This window comes from Delphinus delphis, chromosome 13, assembly GCF_949987515.2.
Source record: "Delphinus delphis chromosome 13, mDelDel1.2, whole genome shotgun sequence".
Classification (NCBI taxonomy): Eukaryota; Metazoa; Chordata; class Mammalia; order Artiodactyla; family Delphinidae; genus Delphinus; species Delphinus delphis.
Window position 1 is genome coordinate 15,724,175 of NC_082695.1, and position 25,192 is coordinate 15,749,366.

At 50.2% G+C, this 25,192-nt stretch overlaps 1 protein-coding gene across 3 annotated transcripts in view; it reads left to right on the forward strand.

Annotated features, from left to right (window-relative positions):
• The window catches only part of HECTD4 (HECT domain E3 ubiquitin protein ligase 4), a 190,560-nt gene that overhangs the window by 157,557 nt on the left and 7,811 nt on the right, over nt 1-25,192 (forward strand). For all 3 annotated transcript variants that reach the window (XM_060028153.1, XM_060028154.1, XM_060028155.1), the window contains exons 56-70: nt 2,514-2,695; nt 3,928-4,133; nt 4,420-4,550; nt 4,842-5,047; nt 6,663-6,842; nt 9,165-10,471; nt 11,481-11,688; nt 15,348-15,571; nt 15,660-15,811; nt 17,175-17,281; nt 17,983-18,106; nt 21,000-21,190; nt 22,311-22,457; nt 23,533-23,652; nt 24,315-24,470. In XM_060028153.1, the coding sequence (XP_059884136.1) occupies nt 2,514-2,695; nt 3,928-4,133; nt 4,420-4,550; nt 4,842-5,047; nt 6,663-6,842; nt 9,165-10,471; nt 11,481-11,688; nt 15,348-15,571; nt 15,660-15,811; nt 17,175-17,281; nt 17,983-18,106; nt 21,000-21,190; nt 22,311-22,457; nt 23,533-23,652; nt 24,315-24,470 (3,641 nt within the window). The remainder of the gene's footprint in view (nt 1-2,513; nt 2,696-3,927; nt 4,134-4,419; nt 4,551-4,841; nt 5,048-6,662; nt 6,843-9,164; nt 10,472-11,480; nt 11,689-15,347; nt 15,572-15,659; nt 15,812-17,174; nt 17,282-17,982; nt 18,107-20,999; nt 21,191-22,310; nt 22,458-23,532; nt 23,653-24,314; nt 24,471-25,192) is intronic.

Below are 25,192 nucleotides of genomic sequence, written 5' to 3' on the forward strand. Positions count from 1 at the left end.
TCTTTAATAAGACTTTCAGTCATATTTTTGGCAAATTTCTGTGATAGATGAAACCTATTGACTGTTGACTAGCAACTTAGAGAAAAGGCAAGAAAGTGCTTCGCAAGGTTACAATCAGGCTGCAGATGTAGGACATTTACGGTCAGTATTAATGTGGTGATCTCGGTATTGGGAGAAATATGAAATACGCCATAGATTTGTTTGATCAATACAATGATGGAATTTCTGGTCGTAGTATGGGTTTTCATCAGAGGTGTACTCTGCCTAAAGTGCTCACGTGGGTTTGAGAGAGGACTTTAGAGGATGAAGAGTCGGGGGGGCTCCTCAGCAGAGACTTCAGGGACGTTAACAGTCTGCAGAGTCGACCAAAAATAATCTCACTCCAGCTTCATCCTGGCAACTTGAGGCTTTGCAGTCTGAGGAGAGAGCTGGGGGGAGTCTGTAGGGCTTTCAGCTTTCATAGTCAGACCTCATCTGTTTTGCTGCCCTGGTCCTCGTGAGCTGTGCTAGTACTGTCAACAGACAGACTTCTGAGGAGGGAAGAAGCAGGTGGAGTTGGTTTGTTTTAAATTCTGGCGCAAGAATATTACAAACTGGTGGAGCCGAGAAAGAAACCACCTAACATGCACCATCTTAGCTGGTTTCTTTTTTGTCTTCACTTTATATGATGGACGAGCATTACCTTTAATTTGGGTCAGTAGGTAATATCAAGTGACCCCTGTTGGCTCCGAGTGGGTTTAGACCTAGACTTTATAGACACAAAAGGGCTACTTCTTTTTTTTTTTTTAACTTATTTTTTATTGAAGTAGAGTTGAATTACAATGTTAACTACTGCTGTACGTCAAAGTGACTCAGTTATTTATATATATATACATATATATATATATATATATATATATATATATATATATATATATATATATATATAAAACGTTCTTTTTCATATTCTCTCTTCCATTATGGTTTATCACAGGATATTGAATATAGTTTCCTGTGCTATACAGTAGAGCCTTGTTGTTTATCCATCCTATATATACCAGTTTGCATCTGCTAATCCCAAACTCCCAATCCATCCCTCCCCCAACCCCCTCCCCCTTGGCAACCATCAGTCTATTCTCTATGTCCATGATTCTGTTTCTGTTTCATAGATAGGTTCATTTGTGTCATATTTTAGATTCCACGTATAAGTGATATCATATGGTATTTGTCTTTCTCTTTCTGACTTCACTTAGTATAATAATCTCTAGTTGCATTCATGTTGCTGCAAATGGCATTATTTCATTCTTTCTTCTGCTGAGTAATATTCCATTGTATATATGTACCACATCTTCTTTATCTGTTCATCTGTCAGTGGCCATTTAGGTTGTTTCCATGTCTTGGCTATTGTGAATAGTGCTGCTTTGAACAGAGGGGTGCATGTATCTTTTTGAATTATAGTTTTGTCTGGATATATGCCCAGGAGTGGAATTGCTAGATCATATGGTAACTCAATTTTTAGTTTTCTGAGGAACCTCCACTGCTGTTTTCCACAGTGGCTGCACCAATTTACATTCCAAAAGGGCTACTTCTAACTTGCCTTCTTGATTAAGTGCTTACTACCAGCAGAATTTTCAACTATGGTGATAAGCTAATAAAATACAGGGAGCCTCCCCTATGCTTAGTATTAGCTAGATTAGATTCTTTACCAAGAGATGCATTTCTAAATGAGACCTGCTTAGTCACTAATGAGCTATTATTCAAGGTGAATGCCAATCACTTCATAAATTCATCACATAAAAAAAAAATGCCCACACTGAAATTTTTATAATAACTTTACAGAGATACAATTCACGTACCGTGTAATTTACCCATTTAAAATATACAGGCCAACAATTTTTAGTATATTCACAAAATTCTGTAACCATCATCACTCTCAGTTTTAGAGCATTTTCATCACCCCAAGAAGAAACCCCACACCCATTAGTAGTCAGTTCCCCTTCTCCTGTCCCCTAGCTCAACCCCGCCAATCTAATTTCTGTTTCTATGGATTTGCTTAATTCTGGACACTCTATATAAATGGATTCATAATATGTGAGCTTTTGTGTCTGGCTTCTTTCACTTAGCACAGGGCTGTCCAGGTTCATCCATGTCGTAGCAGGTGTCACTGCTTCATCCCTTTTTATTTGTGAATAACATTCCATTGTATGGATTTACCGTGCCTCAGTTGTTGGACATTTGGGCTGTTTCCACTTTTTGGCTACTATATGTATGCTACTGTGAACACACGTATATGTGAGTCTTTATGTGAACATATATTTTCATTTCTTTTTCCACGGTGGTTTCTGAGTTGGGAAAAATCAAACATAACTAAATGTGGCTTTTTGTTTAAAACACAAGTGTCTAACTTGGAGCACAGAGCATGAGGCCAGAGAAGCCTGAGATGTGGTCCTTCCCCTTCAGCGGCCCGTGGCCCAGCCCAGTGTGGAGGCTGGAGCGTCAGAGCTCAGTGCCTGTCCCCTGCCCTTCCCTTGCAGGGAGCTGCTGCGCTGCGAGGCCGCACTGGCCAGGCTGTACTGCCGCATGGCCCTGCTCAACATCTTCGCCCCCAAGCTGCCTCACCTGTTTACCCGCCTCTTCCACATCCCTGCCATCCGCGACATTACCCTGGAGCACCTGCAGCTGCTGTCCAATCAGCTCCTCGCTCCTCCCCTCCCAGGTAAACCTCGGCTTTGCCGCTCTCACTGCAGAAATTAGGCCCAGGATGGAATAGCCCTGAGGGTGAGCTGGGCGCCAAGCAGGAGCTGTGCTTAGTGTCCTTGTTCTCCACATGAGCAGGGGGAGGAGTCCCAGCACAGGACCTTTAGACTTAGTGTAGATAAACTGCACGAAAGATTGCAGCTGTCTTTGCAGTGCTTTCTCACTCTTTGAAAAATCTAAGTGTATTAGATGACATATTTAGTCATTAACCTATTAAGCATTCATTAAGCAAACTAATCGTGGATCAAGGAAAATGAAGTCTTATTTATGAAATCTAGTCACTGTACTGTTGTCACAGACATTCTGTTTGACGTGTAAAGACAGGAAAACGTTCCTGCCATCAAACGCCACCAAAGAGACCTAATTGATTCATCGTGACCTCAAGCGGAGCTGTTTTAATGGGCCAGCCTGTGTGCATCTGCTCAACGTGGGGCCCTTGGAGTGTGGGCTGATGCTGTGTGTTCGCTCGCTTGGTGAACACTAAGTGATGACTCTGCCCTCAACCCAGTTGAAGACTGAAGGGCCCCTTCTGTCTTCCTCTGGCACCTTGGCCTCCAGCCTGCTTCCCTTGACCTCCTAGCTACTAAGATGGGAGCAGGAGTGAGAGGGCAGGTGGCATTCTAAGCATAAAGGACATCTCTCACAACCATGGGGTCCCAGCCAGTGCCTGTGTGAACTACATCTCCACAGGCCACTTAAGCACATGGGGTCCAGTGGCCCACCCCAAGAAATTAGAGGCTCCAAAACAGGCCTGAAAAGCTTTAACGTGCTTGTGGAAGAAGCTTTGCCACAGTGACTAACACTTGCTTTATAAACTCCACTCTGAGCTACTCCAGTGGTTCCTTGGTGAAACTCCAGGTTGGCCAGGGCAGCCGATAGGTCAGGCTCTGGGAACCCCTGAATCCAAGCAGCTCCACTTCTACCTGCTTAGTAGACCTGGGCTTCAACTCAGGTTTTTATTTTAGGCAACAGTTTTGTAGCTTAAAAGAAAGCAAAAAGTTAAAGGCCGCCGAACTCCTGAATCCCCCACCCCCTGCAGTATCTGACTGGTAACGTCTATTATCCAAGACGTATGTCCAAGCGAACCCATCCTGGTTTTCTGGACAGGATGCTCCTGGCTCGTTACTCAGGATCTCACAGCCCGTGGCTGCTGCTGTTCTTGTTGACTTGTGTTTTCTTTCCTGTCCCCAGACGGCACCATCAGCTCCAGCTCCATCCTCCTGGCACAGTCCCTGCAGCACTGCATCCATTCCCAGAACTGCTCGGCCACGGACCTCTTCTACCAGGGCAGCTCCCAGACAGTGAGAGAGTGGCTCAACGTGGCCATCACTCGGACTCTGCACCAGGGTGAGGAGAGCCTGTTGGAGCTGACGAAACAGATCTGCTCTTTCCTGCAGGTAAAAGTTCAAAGTTCTGATGTCCCTAAATTGGGGTTACAGGTTTCAATTGGAAATTTTATTGGCTGGCTGAAAATGACACTTTCTTCCCCAAGCCCCACTAGTCTGCTTTTCTTCGCAGTTCCCCTCCCCTGTCCCATCCCTGGTGTCCTTCCTCCCAGAGGGCTTTTTTGTCCTCCTGATCCTGTTACAGTGTATGCATTGGCTCTCCTTTGCCTGGGAGCTGGGAAAAGGAAATGCTTTCTTGTGTTTAACCCGTGGCTTTCCCTGTTAAATGTCTCTGCAGACGGCACCAGAGCAGTTCCCCTCCGAAGAGTTTCCAATTTCCGAGTCCAAGGTCAACATGGACGTCAATTTCCCCGGGGCGGCTTTTGTCGTAGTATCTTGCAAAGAAAGTCAGTCTGGATTCCGCAAAGAGTAAGTTGCCGGTACTGTAGAAGATGGTGATGGGGAGAGAAAAGTAAGACAGATTCTGGTGCAATTTACAGAAGAAAAAAACTCATTGCTTTTATTCTTTAATGCATAGTGTACTTGAACATGATTTACAGTTCTTCCCTAATTTCCATGTTTTGGAAATTAGTCTATATAAAGAATGACCTTCTAAATGTGATGGAGGTGACTTACGTGTGCCCAGTTCTCACCACCCCCTCACAATAATGTGTTTGTTGACATGGTTGGACTCTGCTCACACGCATTCCTCCTCCTCAGCTCCTCTCTGTACAAGGCGCCGTGGGCGCGGGTGCTTGTGTACGGGCTGGGCCACAAAGTGAAGCGAAATGGCCAGCTAAACCTCATCGAGGCCATCTGTTACCCGCGGGATGCATCTCCGGCCAACACGGGGCTCACGCCGCCTCCCACCACCAACCAGTACCCTTCTGTGATCCTCTCCACAGACAAAGTCCACATCAAACTGGGTAAGTCTCTGAATTAGCTCCCGGTAATAAGAACAGCTTTGAAGTCATTCTCTGCTTTCCTTCTTTGTGAAAATTGAAAGGATTTTCTGCCGTGCTGTGTTCCCGTTTCCTATGGGTAAAGAAAAGGACTGCTTGGGGCAGTGTATTTCAGAGACGGTGGATTAAAAGTTCTCCCTTTCCTGCCAGGGGAAGACCTGGCAGATGCTGCCCAGACTACAGTGGGGATTTCCTTTTCTTTCACAAGCGTGTGCTGTTCAGAATGATCTAAATAGAGCAGTCCCATCATTTAGCTGTAATAATCCTGGCCGCCCTTCAAGTTCTCATTAAAACTGAATTCTCTCAGGTATAATGTGGCTCCCTGGGGCACGGGCCTCAGTGATCATCTGCTCCCCGTGTCAATGTTAAACAAAGCCTGGTGGTGGCCGGGCTGGGAAGCCCAGGTGGTCTTGTCTCCTTGGCATCCTTTGTTAAGCCTCCGCCCATTTAGATTTAGGTGAGGTCTCCATCTCTGCAAATCCTGAAGCTCTCGCTGACTGTCTGCTTTGTATACTGGGGCCGGCTGACTCTGTTTCTGAGTCAACACACAGAGGAAGGGAAACCTAGTCTCAGACTTGCACTGCACGTCCTTGGCATGTTGGACAGGAGAAGATGGACACATGTTTGTTAGAGACAATTTTAAAGATGTATTTGAACTTTCAGCCAAAATTGGGCCTTGGCTTCTGCACAGCTCCAGTCCTGGAGACATTGCATCCTTAGGGAATAAAATGAAAGGACATTTCTTAAGGTATTTGGTCAATGCTAAACAAGGTTATGATCTCTTTTTATTAGGGTCTATTGTTTTCATTGTATTTTGCCTACACTGTTTTTTAAAATTTATATTAAACACAGAAGATCTCTGTTTTACCTGTCATTCCCCAAATAAACATTCACCCCAAAGTACAGGCCAGTCAACATGATTCCTCCTGAGCCGGCCAGAGACCCCTGGTACCCCAGCTTATGTCTGACCAGTGCTTGCAGAGGGGGTTGGGGTGCGGTGCAGGGTGTGACAGGGATCAGACCTCAGGATCTTTCTTCTCTCATCGTAGGCAGCTTCGGTCAGATTCAGGCCATGACAATAACCGAAGGCAGTAAAAGAGAATTCTGGTAGTTCCTGAAGTCTGGGGGCCCCCTTGCTGGTCCACTCTGTAAATCTAAAGTAAGCTGATGCTCCCATGGGATTGCAGCTGCACCAAAGGGCTGGTTATTTCTTTACCAGGCTGGGACCATCCCAGTGAAGCATCTTTTAAAGTCTGACTTCCTATTTCCATGCCAGGTCATCAGGCTGGTTGGTATCTGACTGACAGGGAGATGTTTATCCTTCCCTGTCCCCACTGCTGCCCTTTGTCCCATTCTCACACCAACAGGTGGACTCCTTGGAGGATGTCCTCCGCTCCTCCTGCGCCTGCGGCTGACTCCGTCTGGAGTGTGGGGAGTGACATTTCCTCTCGCCCCCAGTGCATGAGTGGACAGGCTTTCCGGCCCTGTTTCTCTGCGCACACCTGGCAGGTCTTTATCGCAAGCTTGTTTTGATCGGGTGCTACCAGTCATGAGCTTTCCTTCTGGGCGCTTCTTTTAGGGGTGTCTCCCCCTCCCGGAGCCGTGCTGGTGTTACACTCTCTGCCCCTTGAGTTCCCACTGGCGATGGCCTTCGCAGAGCAGCTGCTGTCCTGGAAGTCGGAGGATGGCGAAGGGAGATCTGAAGATGAGCCTGACACCATCCCGACGTCGGTCCTCCTGCAAGTGGTGGAACTGCTCGGTGAGGCCTCCCTTCCCTCAGGTTCAGGCTGGTGGAGCTGGCCGGGTGCCTGGGGAAGGAGCTGGCCGGTGCGCCTGGGGTGGCCACAGTGGCCTGGGTGGTGACAGCTCTTGTCAGCTTGTTGTCAGTTGGGCTTGGGGAATTGAGTGGGAAGTGTAGCCTAGACTTCCAAATCCATGATTTGCAGGGTACTTTCATTATTTTGAGGGGTGGCATCTAACTGGGAAAATAAGATTAATTTTATCATGCTTTACTTTAAAGCACTAACATATGCCATTATTGTAACTTTGATTCTGTAACATTGTTCACTTTCATACCACCCTTCACCTTCAAACATTATGACCTCACAGCACCTGAAAGGTTACAGAGAGATGGCATTGTAGCAAAACTCATGGAATGGTAAACTTAAAGAGTTGTGAACTTAGCATATAAATTTACCTCAAAATTTTTCTAAATATTGAGTTTTAATTAATGATATGTCTGCTTAAGTGGTTAGGGATAAAAATACTGATATCTGCAACTTATTTTGAAATAATCAAAAACTAAGATGAGTCTATGGATGAATAGAGGGATAGATAGATGTGTAATAAAACAAACACAGCTTTGTTACACATGTAATAATGTTAATGGTAGAATCTAGGTGGTGAGCATCCAAATATTGACTGTATAAGGTGTTCAACTTTTTTATATTTTTTGTATTTTTTCAAAAATACAAAATGTTGATGTTGGCGGGAAAAACATGTTGGCAGACTCAGGTGCCCTCAGGGGTCAGGGAGATGATGTAAGTGAGAGGAATTCGAGAGAGAAGTGGACCCAGGACCTCCAGGGAACTGGAGGGCACGTGTCCTGTGGGGCAGCCACTGAGCCCTACTACTCATTTGCGGTGTAAGAATGTGGCCCTAGTCCTGCCAGATACTGTCACTTTTTATTTCAAGAAAAGCCAGAAATCTAGATATTGATGTGAATTTCCCAGTTTCTAAATGTTGACAACTAATTCACATTCTTTAAAACACATTGGGCAGGGGGTTGGAAGAGGTGAGCAGGGAACCACTGGCTGTGGGAACGAGATGTATGTGGCCGGTCTCAGCTCTCGGGCCACCATTTGCAATTTTGGTGGAGATTTCTCTCCAAGGCCATCGTCTTCCAAAAATGTCCAATGGCAGAGGAAGGACAACAGAGAAGGAAATAGGAGCACATGAGGCCCTGGCCTTAGACCCCATTGGCCTGTATTCCCTGTCAGTGGCTCCATGAGCACCATGTCCCGTGACAGCCATGAGTTCATTACCAATTAGAATTATCAAAACAGCATCACCCCGAGACCAGTCAGCCTAGTCCCCTCCTTCGTGGGTGCTGGGCCTAATTGGGAGTCTCGGTAAGTCAGCCAGACCTGGCCGTTGGGACTCCCTGTCCACAATGTGACTGGGGATAGAAGACACGCATCTGGCACGAAGGGGACCTTGGCACAGATGTGTGGCCCACGGTTGTTCTAGACAGTGTTTCCTAGACTTCAGTCATTCTCATGCCACCTTTATGTGATTTCTGCCACGTCTACAAGTCATGCCTATCACCATTTATTGACTTGTTTTTATGGCAATGAACTCCCTTCTCCTTTTTTTAAACTTATACTGAATTTTAAAAGGAACTTTATCTTGCTACTTTAAACAGAAAATTCGTATCCCTTGCCATAACTAGAAGATACTTATAAAATTAAAAAGTTAAGCAGTTACTGTTAAGAAATTCTGGCTAACTACTGTTCCCTGTCGAAGGCTCTGGGTCTCTGGGCTATTCTCTATTAAGAATATTCTAGCCCCAGAGTGAGGCTTTCTTGTTGACAAAATCAGGACTGAAAGAGGAGTTTAAAAGGAATCATTTTTCCGTGTGTATTTCTGAGCTATCTGGTAAAATTGGATTGTATGCCCCCAGTAGTGAGCATCCCATGGTTCAGGAAACATTATGCTAATGATTTGTCACCAACCTGCTTAATAAGTTTATGAGAAAGAAAACAATGATTTCAGGGTCAGAGCTGTAGAAGCTGGCTCCATGCGGTCACCTGCCACAGGGGTGTAGGCCACCGGCTCTGGGGCCAGCCTGCCCGGTTCTGCCCTGTGAGATTGTGTGACCGTGTGGCAGCCGTGTGAGTCCTTCAGCTCTTTGAGCCAACGTTTCTTCATCTGTGAGATGGGGATGAAGGATGTAATGTTTGTTTCATGCGGTCGCTGTGAGGGCTGCCTCCATTAAAGTGCCTTAGAACAGTGCCTGGCACATAGTAAGCTCTGTATAGGTGATTTTTTTTTTTTTTTTTTTTGCTTTCATTCACCTCAGGAAACTTCCTGTGGACCACAGACATGGCGGCCTGCGTGAAAGAGCTGGTTTTCCACCTCCTGGCAGAGCTCCTGCGCACAGTGCACAGCCTGGAGCAGAGGAAGCATCCTGCCGGCCTGTCCTCGTCCATCGCCCTCCAGCTGAACCCCTGCCTGGCCATGCTGATGGCCCTGCAATCGGAGCTCCACAAGCTGTACGACGAGGAGACGCAGAGCTGGGTCTCGGGCAGCACGTGCGGTGGCTCGGGGACCGTGGCGGCCACCGACCAGGGCAGGTTCTCTACGTATTTCCATGCGCTCATGGAAGGGTGCCTGGCGGTGGCCGAGGTGACCCTGCCTACCAACATGAGTGTCACTGCCAGCGGGGTGACGTCGGCGACTGCCCCAAACCTCAGCGACTCATCGTCCTCCTCGTCGTCCTCCCCAGGACAGACGCCACAGAGCCCCAGCCTCCTGTCCAAGAGGAAGAAAGTCAAGATGAAGCGGGAAAAGGCCTCCTCCTCCGGGAAGCGCCAGTCCTCGCGCTCAGTGGACTCGGACCCCACCGTGCTGAGCATCGGGGGTGGCAAGCCCGAAGACATGCTGTGGTTCCACCGCGCCCTGACCTTGCTCATCATCCTCCGGCACCTCACCAGGAAGGACCCGCAGGGGCTGGGTGTGACGAGCGACGCCATCGCCGACGCCTGCCAGGCCCTGGTGGGTCCCACCGCCCATAGCCGCTTGCTGGTGATCTCTGGGATCCCCACCCACCTGGACGAGGGCATCGTCAGAGGCGCCATCCGCAAGGCCTGCAACGCCCACGGCGGGGTCTTCAAAGACGAGATCTACATCCCCCTGCAGGACGAAGACCCCAAGAAGCCAAAAGACAAGGCCGAGGGCGGTGATGGGAAAACTGAGCCAGAGAAGACCCTTGGCTTCCCCAGCACAGACAGCTTGGAGGTCAGCACGTCCCGCAGCCCGACCCCCGCCATGAGCATCAGCGCGTCTGCGTCCACCAGTCAAGCCTCCATCTGCAGCTCCCAGGGCATCTTGCAGACGGTCAGCGACGTCTCCACGGAACCGCTGCCCTCGGGCCTAGAGCTGCCCATCCCTGCGGGCTTATTGGAGCCCCACGTAGTGTCCAGCCAGGAGAGCCTGGACGTTTCCCTATGCAGCACCAGCAGCCTGGGCAGCCTTGGGAGCCTGGGGGAGCCACTGGACAACGCAGAAACGGCCTCAGTGTCAGACATGGGCTCCATGTACACAGTCACGTCCCTGGACAACCAGCCCCTCACAGCACGCCCCATCAAAGGCTTTGCGGTTGTGGAGGTAAGCACCTCACGCCTTGGCAACCACTTAAATCATGAGCGGTTAGAATCCCCCAGGCCTCTTTAAGCCTTCCAATATTATTTCCAAGGGACTAAGTAATAGGTGACATTGGGGCACTTAGCGGGCTCCCTGAGGCAGCTCTTGGAAACAGCAGTGATCAATCATGTTGATTATCTGTATTTGAGGTCCCATCTCTTGAGTGTGATAGCAAGTCTGTCAGGAAGTAAATACAGTTCATTGCGGAGTGTGGGAGGGGCTCCAGGGGCTGACCTTTCCTGATGGGTGGGCATCATCGAGTGTTTTCCAACTCAGGCCCCAGTGGCCTCTTTTTGAGTGGCTTTGGGTTGTTTTAACCATTGCCATTGGCAGGAGGGATCCCCACTGAGCAGGGAGAGAACAGACTTGCCGTTCTGTTTGGAGTGATTCTGAGTTTCAGATGCTGCGCGTGTTGCCAGATTACATTTCCACTTCAAGATCCCATGTGTTTTCTGGGCCTCCTTGTTTAGAAATCCTGCATCCTGTGTCTTCCTGCCCCCTGTGTAACGTGTGTCGGGTGCAGAGTAAAAACCATCCTCGCCCTTATTAGATATGGAGGGGAAGGCACTAGGAGGAGAACTTGCACCCCCTTGCTCCCCACCCCACGGGCTCTGACAGGAGAGCTCAAAGATCCAGGGGTTGGCTTCCTCCCAGAATCTGTCCACCTTCTCCCTGCGGATTTTCTCAGAGCCAAGCGTGGACTTGAACCCCTGGGGCATCTGCGTAGAGCCACAGACCTGACCGGGGTTTAGCGACAGAGATGTCCAGTTGAGCTGTTCTCCTGCAAGTTACCACTTTCGGCACATACAGGAGACTTTGCCGGGAAGCCCAGCTTGCCCCGGTCAGGCCGTGCTCCCAACGCTGAAGACAGTAGAGGGTTTCAGGGACAGACGGGAGGGAAAGAAAGTTCATACAGCTAGCTGAGTGACTGGTCTCTCCACTCAAATCCTTACCCTTTTCCTTGTTCACACAGATCAGATCCCGAGCCAAAATCGAGAAAATCCGAGCGAGTTTATTTAACAATAATGACTTGATTGGTTTGTCAAGTTTGGATGGTGAAGATGAATTGATGGAAATGTCAACGGAAGAGATACTCACTGTGTCTGTAGTAAATCAGAGTTTGTTTGATACGCAGGGGAGCCCAGGGTTAGAAGATTATTTCAATGATAAGTCAATTAAAGGTAGGTTATAGATTTTTTTTAATTAATAGACTTTTTTTTAGAAATTTATAGGAAAAAACCTGAGCAAAAATCATACCCATCTTGGGACTTCCCCTGCGGTCCAGTGGTTAGGACTCAGTGCTTTCACTGCCACAGGCCTGGGTTCGATCCCTGGTCAGGGAACTAAGATCCCGCAAGCCACACAGCACGGCCAAAAAAGAAAATCATACCCCTCTCCATGTCCTGTTTTCCCTGTTTTGAACATCTTACCTTAAAGAGGAGCTCAGGGGGTCAAAGATTTAAGAAGTGACTCAGGGAATGTTGGGAAGATGGTTCACTGCTTGGCTAACAGAAGGTGCGTTGTGTACACGATGTGAAGAGAACACTGCTGCTCCCCCAGGAGAGCCGTCAGGGCTCTGAAGGCCAGCGGGCAGGCCCTGCCACAGGCCCCCCACACCAGGCCCTCAGGTGCTCCTGTTTCCTGCCACAGCCTTGAATGTGGGCTTGCATTCAAGTTGCTTTTTTCCTTTTGTCTAGTCAGGCTTCCCCTTGTTTGAGTTCAAGTGTATTTATTTTGTTCTGTCCTCTAGAGCTAGAATGTACCATGTACATTGCTGGTAATCATTTAGTCAATATGCTTGAGGACAGCTAACACCTCGCCCTTTAAAATGAATTCTTGGGGAAGAACCGATTCCGGTTCCTTTTTCACAAAAGTCCCACTTTGTCATTCTGGTGGCTCTTATGTGGGGGGACCCTACCCTGTCTGGCTTCCCCACTTCTTCTGTTCAGCCAGGACCCGGGCTCTATCGAGGCCCCACAGAGCTGGATCTAGCAGATCCTGAGGCCAAGAGCTCACCCCCAGCTTCGCTTCAGAAGCAGCAGCAATTTTTCTCCTTTCTTTTTATAACTGTAGTTCTTTGTGTTGTTGTCTTTATTTTGCATCAGTCTCTCTCAAATTTTTAAATTTATGTTTTTTCTAACTCTTTAATATTGTTTGAAAGTTCATAATAGAGTTGTTGAGTTTGTTCTGTTTTATGTTTTCTGAGGACAGAAATGTAATATTGAGTATGGATTTTGTTGTTGTTTCAAATTATTATCCCCCAGTCATGAAATTTTGAAATACTCCCACAGGGCTGGGACCAGAGGGAGGTAAATGAGGCCACAGAATTTAATGGGGCTCCAAAACAACTCAGTAATCTAGATAAATAATTATTTTAATATAATACTTATGAAAGTCAAAATTAATGCAAAATATCCATGGTGAACAAACTGTTAAAATTTTAAATAAAGACAGGATCAGTATTAATGATTTTTCCTTTTGCATCAGGCTTTAATATGGCTCAGCACAGTACTCTTAATATTTCACTCATCATGGGTTTCTTGTATTAATTTTGATTTTTTTGAAGGACCGCGTTACAATGTGTATCTTGATCTCTGAGTTTTTTGGGACTCTTGTGCGTGAGGGGCTGCCTCTCTCTCCTCGCCCTGGTTTCAGCCCTGTTCCCTTATTAGTGAGTACGGTGCCCACTCGGCTCTCAGCTCCCCACGTGGGGGTGGCTAGTGTACGATCTGTGGGAACCCTGGGGTCTTTTTCTGCCATAATTAATGCTTTGCCAGTCTTTTCATGCTTTAATCCGAATTTAGTTCTAGCTCCTGATTGTATTATGGTCAAACCTTCCACGTAAGATACTCAGTCTTTTGATAACACATTTGCCACGTTACAGCCACACGCATTTTGCTCAAGACTCTTTAAGTTGTGGTTCTACTGAATCAGCTCTTAGATCTTGACCACGCCTTCCACACACCTGTCTCCTCACCCTCCCCCCAGATGCCCAGGGGACCTTTGTGCTCTGGCTCCTGAAGCCCGGCCTGAGCTGGGTGTGCCTCTGGAGGGCCAGACCCCCAGAGAGAGGAGATGAGGAGGCTGGGCAGGAGGACAGGGTGTGATGAGCAAGTCAGTCCTGCCCGCAGGTGGGGGCCCTTGGCCACGAGGAACATGCAGATGCAGTGGAACATCCTGTTCCACTGGGAACATTCCTGACTGGCCCCTTAGGAAAGGTGAGAGCATCTTCTGGAGTGCTTATTTGGGGACCAAAAAAAACAAGTGTTTTTTTTCTCGTGCTCAGGGACAGTTTTCTTGTATCTGAGAGAACTTTCTTTTCCACCTGCTGGCTGGGCCAGGTTTCAAATGGATCCTCTAATAATAACTATTGAACAACTTGTACTTTGCACTAAAAGTACTTGCAGCCTCTACATCCTCTTGCTCCCTGGGGACTATCCATCACAGACATGTTGAAGTTAAGGGAGGTTCAACCTCCATGATAAAGAGACCCTAGAGTACAGTAACTCAGACCCAGTGGAAGTTCATTTCTTGCACATGTAAGAGTCCAGGGTGAGCCCTGAGGTCTGCCATTCGGGGGCTTGTTATCTCCACGCAGCCAGTGGCGGGGATGAGTGCAGAAGAGAACATGATCTCAGAGAAGCAGCAGTGAGCCGTGGTGTGAAGTGAGATCTTAGTTCCCTGCCCAGGAATTGAACCTGGGTAGCCTGGATGAAAACCAGGAATCCTAGCCGGTGGACCAGCAAGGGCTAGAGGCTAGAAGCAAAGTTCCCCTGGCCCTCACCCCCATTGAAAAATGTGTTTCTCAAGGAGGCGAGAACTGTAAAAACAGGTACAAAGTTTATTATTGGGGACACAGAACAACAACAAGTGGGAGAACACACAGAGAAACAGTTTGTTGAGTTGAAAGAAGCAAGGCAGAGATGCACACCGGGAGAGGAAGGGTGTGGGCGTCCTCCCTAATGAGGAGGAGCCCAGTAAGGAGGCGGTGAAGTCATGCATTATAGGGCAGTTCTTCCGGGTCTTTGTTTACCTTTGGCCAATTACCTGGTTTCTTTTTCCACACTCTGCCCTGCCCTAGGACCCTCCCCAACAGGCGTGCGCAACTTTTTTCCAAGATGGGTTCCACCCCAGAGGCCTATGGGAGGGCCTTGGCATCACATATTATGGGGTGGTGCCCCTTCCTTTTTGAGCCCCAAGGAGCCTTTCTGTGCATGTGCAATGTCTCCCTTGCCCCAAGGATGGGAAATATATTATGTGACCTCTTGATCTTTACTCAGAACAGGGTTTAGCCCCTCTCTGTCCCGGCCATAACTGTTACCTCAAAGTGTCCACAGGAAACAAAGCCTGGCTATTTACCCTGTTCCTGTTGTTATTTCTATTTCGAAGTGCAAACAAGAGGCTGGTTCTAAATAGCTAACCTGGAGCCCACCTATCTCCTGTCTCAGGAAATGCAAACAGGGGGCTAGTTGCAAGTGTCCAGACTGAAGTCCATCTTTTTCTCGCCCCAAGAAATGTAAACAGGAGGCCAGTTGTAAATGCCTAGCCTGGAGCCCATCTGTGTCCTGCCTGAAGCAGACTGGCCCAGGAGGGGCCCACGTCACGGGGCCGCACCTCACGGCACCACACTTCACGGCAGAGAAGGCTGGGCGTGTAACTGAGGTGTGCGTGCAGAAAGGGGACACCAGGTCTCAGCGGACAGCTCATCATCACCACTAACCACCCATTACCCACTTTCAAAAATAAATCATTGATGAAAAGTAAATCAGATGCTGCAGGGCTTATCCTGACGTAGCGTGTTCACTGCAGAACCATTTGCCCTCCCTCCATTCTGTAACAGGTGAGAAGCTGGTGCCCGGGGCCAGAGAGGTGCTGACGGAGATATTTAAGAGCTGCGCCCACTCAGAGCAGATGCTGAGCCTGACACCAGCAAAGCCCATCAAAGTGTCTGACATTTATCTCAGCAAAGAGCAGATCAACTCCCAGACGCCAGGCAACCTCCTCCACCTCTTCTTCACCAATGTTCGGCCCCCCAAAAAGGTGCTGGAGGACCAGCTCACCCAGGTAGCCACCCCATCCCCGCCGCACCCGTGCTGGGCCTTGCGTGCCCCTGGGGCTGAGTCTGAGCCCCCCGCCCTCCGGTGCTCCGCAGATCCTGAGGAAGTACGGCGTGCCAAAACCCAAGTTCGACAAGAGCAAGTACAGCAAGGCGGGGAAGGAACAGCACCCCGGGAAGGTGGTGAGCACCAAGCGGCCCATCACCAAGCCACCCGCCAAGGACAAGACCGTGCTCAACAGCGTCAGGTGGGTGACCGAGGAGCTCGGAAGGTGGGCTGGGCAGGGGGACGCGGGGCCACCTCCTAGCAGGCTTCCTGGGAGGCTGTCGGCACCTTGGGGGAGCCAGACATCTGGCTCTTCTCTGCTCTGCTGCCGGGGTCCTTTTCGCCCTTGCCTTCGTCAGCTGGAAGAGAACGTTTCATTTTACCCATAAGGATAGTAAAATCTGGACCATGCAGGCTGGAAAGCAGACCAGTCTGAATTAATAAAACATCTAAAATGTACAGAATTGTTTAAAAAGTCTAACTTCTTTTACCCACACAATAATGCACAGTTATTGTAGAAAGACTGTAAAGTGCACCCGTGCATATTGGAAAACACTGAAATACCCCCAACGTAGCAACTGCTTTTAACATTTAAGTGCAGAATGTTTTATTTGTGCATACGTCTCATCTTGTTACATTGTAAATGGCTAAACTAGCACAATATTCAAAAGCATATGCAGTGAGAAGCCACTCCTCTTCCTCTCCATCCTTAAGCCTCCCAGCTCCCGTCCCTGAGGCTGCAGTGTCACTTTCGTAGCCTTGCAGAACTGTTCTGGGTGTACACGAGCAAGTGTACGCGTACCCAGAGGTCGGGAACTGTACAAAATGCCTGTAGCTTGCTGTTGCTATTTACTCCTGATCTTGGAGATGTCAGCACAAAAAGAACGTCCCCCGTTCCTCTTTTAAAGTAGCTCCATAATATTCCATGTGTGGATATGCACACATACTTAGTAGAATTTTCTTTAGAAACATGTTTATGACGCTCAAGTTGAAATTCAGGTAGTGAAGTACTACGGAGCAGAAGTCTCTAGAGGACTTGTTTAAGTCGTCAGAGAAAAAAGTGTCTTAAAATTTTATTAATTAATTATACATAAACGGGGCTTTTGAGTCAGTACTGTCCCATAGAGCTTTCTGTGACGATGGAAATGTGCATTTCTCTGTCTGTGCTACTCACCACAGTGGCCACTAACCACGTGGCTGCTGAGCACTTGAAGTGCGGCGAGTGCCACCAAGGAACTGGACTTGTAACTTTAATCAATTTAAACTTAAGTAGCTACATCTGGCCAGTGCCTGCTCCTTGGACAGCACAGCTCTGAAGTATGTAGAAAGAATGTTTGAAAAGTGTCTCTTCGAGATTTTCCACATTTTAAAGCATCAAATTGTCCTCATAATTTGCTCAGGAAACTTTTCTTGGTCAGAACAAAGCTGATCTTGACCCCCGCCCTGTCTGAACCATCAGCTGTAGTTGGGGGAGGGTGAACGAATGCCTGGTGAGGTTCTGCATTCCCCCCACCAGGAGGAGGTGTGGGCGTGAGGAATTCTGATTCTGGTGCTTTGGTCTACAGCAGGACTGCCTTGAGCGAGAAGAAGCCCACTGTGAAGCCGAAGTCACCGGAGAAGAGCAAGCCGGACGAAAAGGACCCAGAAAAGTCACCCACCAAAAAACAAGAAGGTGAACAAGCAACTTGGGCCTGATGCGGGCTTGGGGCTGCTTCCATCCTAGAGATGGCGGCGCAGCCTGGGATCCAGCCTCTTTGCTTTTCCCTGACCGCCTGGCTCCCTCGGGTTTTAGTTTAGGCAGGGCAGCCCTGCCCAAGACACGGAAGACATCCCTGGCCAACTGCGATTATTGCTCCAGGACTCCATCTCTGCTGACCTGAACTGATGGAGGTTAGAATAGCAGCTCCAGAAATACCATACTCCCAAGGGAAGAATAGATGATTGCGATTGAAAGTAAAGATTGAAAATCTGCTCAGAAATTTTCTTCCAGAAGGGCACTTACCTGGGACATGAGAACCTTATCTTCCTAAAGGCCCAAGCAGACTTGGAGAACGCTATTATTGTCACAAAAATTGCTTAGTCAGTCGGGAATGTTTCTGAGATACAGAAAGACGAGACTGGGGGGAAAGTGCTGCACCACTTGGTCACCAGCCCGAGGAGGTGAGGCAGCTGCTCAGACCCGTCAGGTTGGGGGTTATGTGTGTCCTTGAGCAGTCGGGTGGAGACAGTCTGTTAACAGACCCTGGAGTGACGGCAGGAGACGAGGGGGTTAGATGAATTGGGCCCTGAAAGAGAGGGTGGGGTGCAGTGGGAGCATGTTGTGGGACCCCCACGTCTCACCGATTCCTAACACTGTGAACACTTTTCCATCAGTCCCTGAGGAAAAGTACCTGACATTGGAAGGATTTCACAAGTTTGTTATTGATCGAGCCAAGCAAGACATCCGTAGTGTCTGGAGAGCGATTTTATCCTGTGGTTACGATCTTCATTTTGAGAGGTAAGAGGCTGTCAACCCAGTTGATACCTTGTGTAAAAATTGTTCTCAGAGAGAGTGGCCCGGACATATATACACTACCAAATGTAAAACAGACAGCTAGTGGGAAGCAGCTGCATAGCACAGGGAGATCAGCTCAGTGCTTTGTGACCACCTAGAGGGGTGGGGTAGGGAGGGTGTGAGGGAGGGAAACGCAAGAGGGAGGGGATATGGGGATATAGGTATACCTATAGCTGGTTCACTTTGTTATACAGCAGAAACTAACACACCATTGTGAAGCAGTTATACTCCAATAAAGATGTTAAAAAAAAAAATTATTCTCAGCTACTAGACGCTTCCCCAAGCAATTACTCCCAGGGAAGCCATCCCATCTGGCCTGTTTTTAATGCCTATTGAGTTATTTTCCAATTTTTTCTCATTGTTTTTTTTCAATATTTTTATTTTTATACTTTTTACATCTTTATTGGAGTATAATTTATTTTTACATCTTTATTGGAGTACAATGGTGCGTTAGTTTCTGCTTTATAACAAAGTGAATCAGTTATACATATACATATGTTCCCATATCTCTTCCCTCTTGCATCTCCCTCCCTCCCACCCTCCCTATCCCATCCCTCTAGATGGTCACAAAGCACTGAGCTGATCTCGCTGTGCTATGCGGCTGCTTCCCACTAGCTATCTATTTTACGTTTGGTAGTATATATATGTCCATGCCTCTGTCTCACTTTGTCACAGATTACCCTTCCCCCTCCCCATATTTCCTAATTGTTAATGTGGATTTTCCAGCCTGTTTGAAACAGTGTTCTATAGAACAGAAATTCACTGTCTCACAGTTCTGGAGGCTGGAAGCCCAAGATCAAGGTGTCAACAGGGTTAGTTTCTCTGGAGGGCTCTCCTTGGCTCACAGACGGCCACCTTTGTGCTGTGTGCTCAGGTGGCCCTTCCTCTGTGTGCCTGCATCCCTGGTGTCTCTCCCTCTTCTTATGAGGACAACAGTCCTATTGGATTAGGGCCCCACCCTGTGACCTCATTTAACCTAATGACCTCTTTAAAGACCCTGTCTCCAAATACAGTCACATTGGCGGTTAGAGCGTCAGCATATGAATTGGCGGGAAGGGGACATTTCAGTCCCTAACAGGGATGATTTCTTATTCCAAAGAATCTTTTTTCTTTGGACTCACACATTCTCTCCCACTCTCCATTGCCCTCTCTCACTCCCAGGCAGGAGCACAGCAAGGTCACGAGTCACCAGGTCTCCAGGGCCAAACTAAATATGGTTTCCCCTTTCTAGCTGTAAGTGAATCCCAAGCAGGCAAGATGTCTGCAAACCAAAAGAAATCTCCCTGCTCTCGCCCTCTGGCTCTGCCACACACAGGCCTACACGCCCGTTCCCACAGCAAGATGTACTGGGCCTCAAAGGAATGGCTGCCAGAAGCATGCTTTTTTAAAACCCCATTTTCAGAGTTGAGAAATTGTTTACTGCTTGGCACCAGCACTTTGTACCTTCATTGAAGGCTCAGAGTCGATGCCCAGATGGGCCTTGGATCATGGTGACAGGGCCAAGTTCTTCGACTGGTTTTAGAAACCAGTAAGAGACACGACTTTGGGGGTTTTCGTTAAAAGCAGAATCACCTATTTTGGACTAGAAACTGCATTCCAAGTGAAAAGGGGACAAATTGGACTGCAAATTAGTTCCAAGGTGACACATTTGTAACAGCTGGAAGGGCTGGTTCACCTGTGTTATGGGGCCACGGTGATGACACATCCAGCCTGGAAGAGGGGATCACCTCCTGAAGGCGCCAGGTCTCTCTGGGAGCACTCCTAGGGTAGGACAGAGGTGGCCTGCAGTGACGAGAGCCTGGCACCAGGCTCCACCACCTCCCTGAGACAGGACCCTCTGCGCGATGCACCCTGTGTGGCATGTGACCCCCCTCGAGGTGCCACAGGTTCTGGAACAAGAGGCACCTGTCCACCCACCTGCCTGCCTGCAGGCCTTTCTTGGGTTAGTAGCTCAACGTAGAATAAGGACACACACACTCGATAAAAACCTCATGCGGTATATTCAAACACAAAGGAGATTTCCTGTGATTCTGTGCCCAGGGGTAATCACTTGGAAAGGTTTCAGTAAACACCTCTCCCACCATTTTTCCAGGAGTAGATGTTTTCAGCACTGTAGCGGGGAGCAGACAGGAAATAGTGTCCTGCAGTGTGCTTTTTTCATTTTTCCACGTCATTTGATACTGTTCTACCAGATGACTTTAACGGCTGCCGAGCAGTCCGTTATTGGGGGTGGTGTAGCTTATGGCTGATGTTGCTGTAGCAAGGCAGCCCTCACAAACACACCTTTGCCTGCCTGCTCAAGGAGCCGCGTAGGGGAACCCTGGGGTGGGATCGCTGGGTAAAAGATGACGGCTTCAGTAACACCAGCAGCTGGCACGTGCTGTGCCCTCGGAAGGGGCGGGGCACCGTGCTGTGTGCAGCACAGGTGTCCTCTCAGTGACTCCTCCTGACGGCGCGAGGCTGTGCTATCGCCAGCTCCATTTCATAGATGAAGAAACTGAGGCTCAGGAAGTGGGTGTGCTTTGTAGCCTAGATTTCACCCAAGGACTCCAGTGCCCCGTCTTTAACCCTAAAGCCCTGCTGCCTACAGACAGCAGGGAGGCACGTGGGGATGCGTGTTGCCATCCCCTCAGCCTGCTCAGCTTGTTTCTTTAGAACGGAGCTTTCCCCTCAGGACAGGCAGTTCCTCTGCAGTCAGCACCTTGGCTGGGCACCAAGAAATGCCTGGGAGGCGAGGCTGTCTTATAAAGGTCCTCCGGGAGCTGGGACGTGGCTGCGGAGGAACCCAGCAGTCCCCCAGCGGCCGCCGCCCCACCTTGCCTCTCCCCGCCCCCAGGTGTGCCTGCATCGACGTCCGGCACGCACACAAGGCCTCCAGGAAGTGGACCCTGGAGATGGACGTGGCGCTCGTGCAGTACATCAACCGGCTGTGCCGCCACCTGGCCATCACGCCTGCGCGGCTGCATCCCCACGAGGTGTATCTGGACCCCACAGACGCCGCCGACCCCAGAGTGGCCTGTCTCTTGAGTATGTGGCCCCAGGGGGATGCCTTTCAGGGTCCTCCCCCTGGACCGCCCTGTGGGGGCCTGCCCCATGACGGCACGGGGTGGTTTAGAAGGACTAGATGCCCTTTCTGTGCCCATTACAAAAATCCCTAGGAACACCTGCTGTGAACAGGTGGGTATAAAAAGGAGAGAAAGACGAGAAGTTGTGATTGTGGCCAAATTAAAGTTTGTGAGGCCTTATTATGTGTTCCTCGCAACCAAGCCAAGCGGCAGACACAAGTGCAGTGGCTGGGAGGCGAGACCCCTGCCGTCACACCCAGGCCCCTGCCTAGGGGCCGCCTCGGATGCCAGGCTGGCGTTGGGGGTGAGACGGGGTCAGGGCAGTCTGGTAGCGTGTGTCAGAGACATTAGCCTTAATTACAAGAGAGCAGCATGTTTGTATCAAAAGCTAGGAACGCACACAACAACAACGCGCACACAGAAACGGCCATTCTCCGTAAATCCACCCCTGGAACATAAGCCCTGTCACACGCAACAGGCCCTGGGCCGCTCCGGTGCTGGGGTGTGTGCGCGCCTCGGGCCCCACTTAGCCTGCTCACCCTCACTCAGCCCCAGTCCGAGCCCTCGCTCTCTTGCGGATACCGCGACAGTGAACGTGGCCGTGAACTGTCCCAACGTCAGTCTCACGGTTAGAGAGGAGATGTACGTGAGGGCAGACAAGTAAAATTCAGTGTGCCATGTAACAGTCTCCTGGTTTCAAGGCGTGAGGTCACACCACGAGGAGCTGGGGGAAAGGTACACAGGACTCTACTTTGTTCTGCAACTTCCTATGAGCCTGTAATTACTTCAGAGTTAAAAGTTAAAAATCAAATGGTACGCAGCCCCGGCACAGCCGCAAAGGCCGGCTGAGTGGACCCTCAGGTCCCCTTCGAGCCCGGGCCTTGCCCTCTGCTGCTGCTTGGCACAGGCTCAGGGAAGCCGGGATCTCTCACTCACCAACAGCCTCTGGGTTCCAGGGATAAAACCCACCGCGGGAGCCTCCCTGTCCCTCCCTGCGACCAGGCCACCTGCATCGTTCACAGACGGAGAGTCTCGGCCTCGCTGGGCCGAGCCCCCGCCTGACCGCCCCTCATGCCCTGCAGATGTGCCCATCGAGAGCCTGCGCCTGCGCTTCGCCCTGCTGCAGTCCCTGAACACCACGCTCGAGACCTTCTTCCTGCCACTCGTGGAGCTGCGCCAGACGCCCATGTACACGCACAGCATCGCGGCTCTGCTGAAGGAGGCCAAAGGTCAGTGCCTGAGCCTCCTGGGCCTACCCCGATGGGTGGGGTCTCCGGCATCACCTGGACTCCTGCAGCTGCCCAGGGCCCCACCTCCCCCACCCCCAGCCTGTCCTTGGACACGCGAATCTTTTCTGGAGCAGTGGTTCCACCCAAGAGCAGTTACTTTAATTATGCTCTGAAGAAAACAAATATGCTCTGAAAAACTAAATTTACTAAAAGAGTTTTCAGATTATTTAGAAATACATAAACGTAAAGCTCTGACTCACTAGCTGCCTCCAATGTTCCTGCATCCCAGAGACGACCATCACTAACAGATGAGTCTGTCCTTCCAGACTTTTCTATTCACATACATATAGACACACACATTTGTCTTTTTTTTTTAAATCAAAAACTGGGTATCAGGCTTCCCTGGTGGCGCAGTGGTTGAGAGTCCGCCTGCCAATGCAGGGGACATGGGTTTGTGCCCCGGTCCAGGAAGATCCCACATGCCGCGGAGCGGCTGGGCCCGTGAGCCATGGCCGCTGAGCCTGCGTGTCCGGAGCCTGTGCTCCGCAATGGGAGAGGCCACAACAGTGAGAGGCCCGCATACCGCAAAAAAAAAACCAAAAAAAACCTGGGTATTATCCTCTTATACATTCTGTTGTGCACCTCTGCTTCACAGATCTCTGCCTGTCGACACACACACCCTCCTTGCCTTGCTGTCCACAGTGTAGGTGTCCATGTCCTTATTGATAGACACTTCTGTGGTTTTTATTTTTTGCTGTTTCAGAAGTGGCCACAGAAACCTCCTTATTCTTTATGTATTTGGGTTTGTATTCCTGCAAGCGAGGCGTCTCGTGGGCATGACAGGGTCCAAGGGTTTAATCCTGCGTTCACATTTGGGTGGAGACTAACTAATCACCCTCCAGTGGAGCGGGACCTCTTATGCCCCCAGCAGCACATCCCCCCAGGGGCCCGCGGGCTGTCCCAGAAGAGACTGGACGGACCCACAGGGGACAGTGTGGCCCCTGCCAGGCCTCGGGGTGACTGGGAAGGAAGGGAAGCCACCCCATCCCAGCCTCTACCGCATTCCTCCCTCCAGGGCTGATCTTTTATGACACGAAGGTGACCGTCATGAATCGGGTGCTGAACGCCACAGTGCAGAGGACAGCTGACCACGCGGCACCGGAGATTACTCTGGACCCACTGGAGATCGTGGGAGGTGAGATTAGCTACACAGACCAGAGGATGCAGGCAGCAGTCCTTCAACTAGTTGATTTCTCGCACATAAGAGAAGGTTCTAGAAGTGAGAGTCCCGGGCTGCTCTGACATCCCTCATTGGCGTGGGTGCTTCTGTTGCCCTGCTCTATGTCCCAGCCTGTGACGTCCCCCTCCAGTCCCTCCCAAGCTCCCAATCCAGGCAGCAGAGGGAGGGGGCATCAGCGGCACAGGCCGCGCCTCAGTGCAGGGGAGGTGGGCTTCGTTCTGGCCGTGGACGTGCTAAAATCAGGGCTCTAGCACCAAAAAAGCGGGGAGGCTAGTTATTGGGGAGGCAGCCAGGAGTCTCCGCCACAGCCTGTGAACGGACAGATGTCGGGAGGGGCACGTGAGAGGAGCCCAGGTGCAGGGCCTCCCCTGAGACACGTGGAAGGATGGGAGGGGCTGACCACGTGGAGAACGGGGTGGGGGGTGGTGGAGGGTGGGGTTGGGGGGCGGGCTCCTCGAGGGACCCACGTGGCAGACGTGAAAGATTGAAGATGTTCCAGGAGCAGAAGGGAGGCCGTGGCTGCCCCCAGCAGGCCGGGGCCTGGCCATGCGGCTCTCCTGTGCTGGGGTGCAGGGGATGGCCACCCGGAGGTTTTGGCACTTCCTCTCTCGTTCCAGGGGAGATCAGAGCCTCTGAAAACTCCTACTTCTGCCAGGCGGCCAGGCAGCTGGCCTCGGTGCCATCCTCCCAGCTTTGTGTCAGACTGGCGAGTGGCGGTGACCCCACCTATGCCTTCAACATCCGCTTCACTGGGGAGGAGGTCCACGGCACCAGTAAGTGGCCCCCGCAGGCCCTCCGTCAGCCAGTTCAGGGTGAAGGCTGTGTTTAGAATGTAAATATTCCTGGGGTTATTTTCAGCCTAAATGGCCCAATATCTTACCTGTTAACAAGAGTCAAGCCACATCCTCATTACCCTGCTCTGCACAGAAGCCAGGACTGCCCCCAAGTGACATCTGTCCAGGCTCTCCAAACCCAGCCCCCCTGGACTTGCCCCTGTCCCCTGGGGATGTGGCACCTGCCGCTGGCCTGGAACCTCAGCCCAGCACTGTCCAGGCTTGGGGACCGGGCTTCTGATCAGTGCTAGGAGTGCGTTTCTTGCTGAGGAGAGACGCCCTCAGTGTGGATTGGACTTCTTTTCCAGGAAGAGCCCTTGGCTGAGGGTTGGTTGGGCCAAAAGCTTGTGTGTGCCCCATGAGAGACAGGGGTCTGGGGGGCCCTTGATCAGAATGGCACATCCTGCCATTTCACGCTGCAGGGAGGAGGAACGGCCGCTCAGAACATGCTCCTGCGTGGTCCTTTCAGTCCGTTTAGCCCAGACGTTCGGGAAATGCGCTGTTTGGGAGAAGACAGTTCTTTCACTGGGCGCGCTGGGTGGGGAGAGCTCTTGGGGCAGCGCTGTTTCCCATTCCCGCCCTGATCATGGGACACTTCCCGCAGCAGCCTCCTTGCCGGCCAGTGCCGTGGCATCCTCTGGGCACACCTCGGAGGCTCTCTG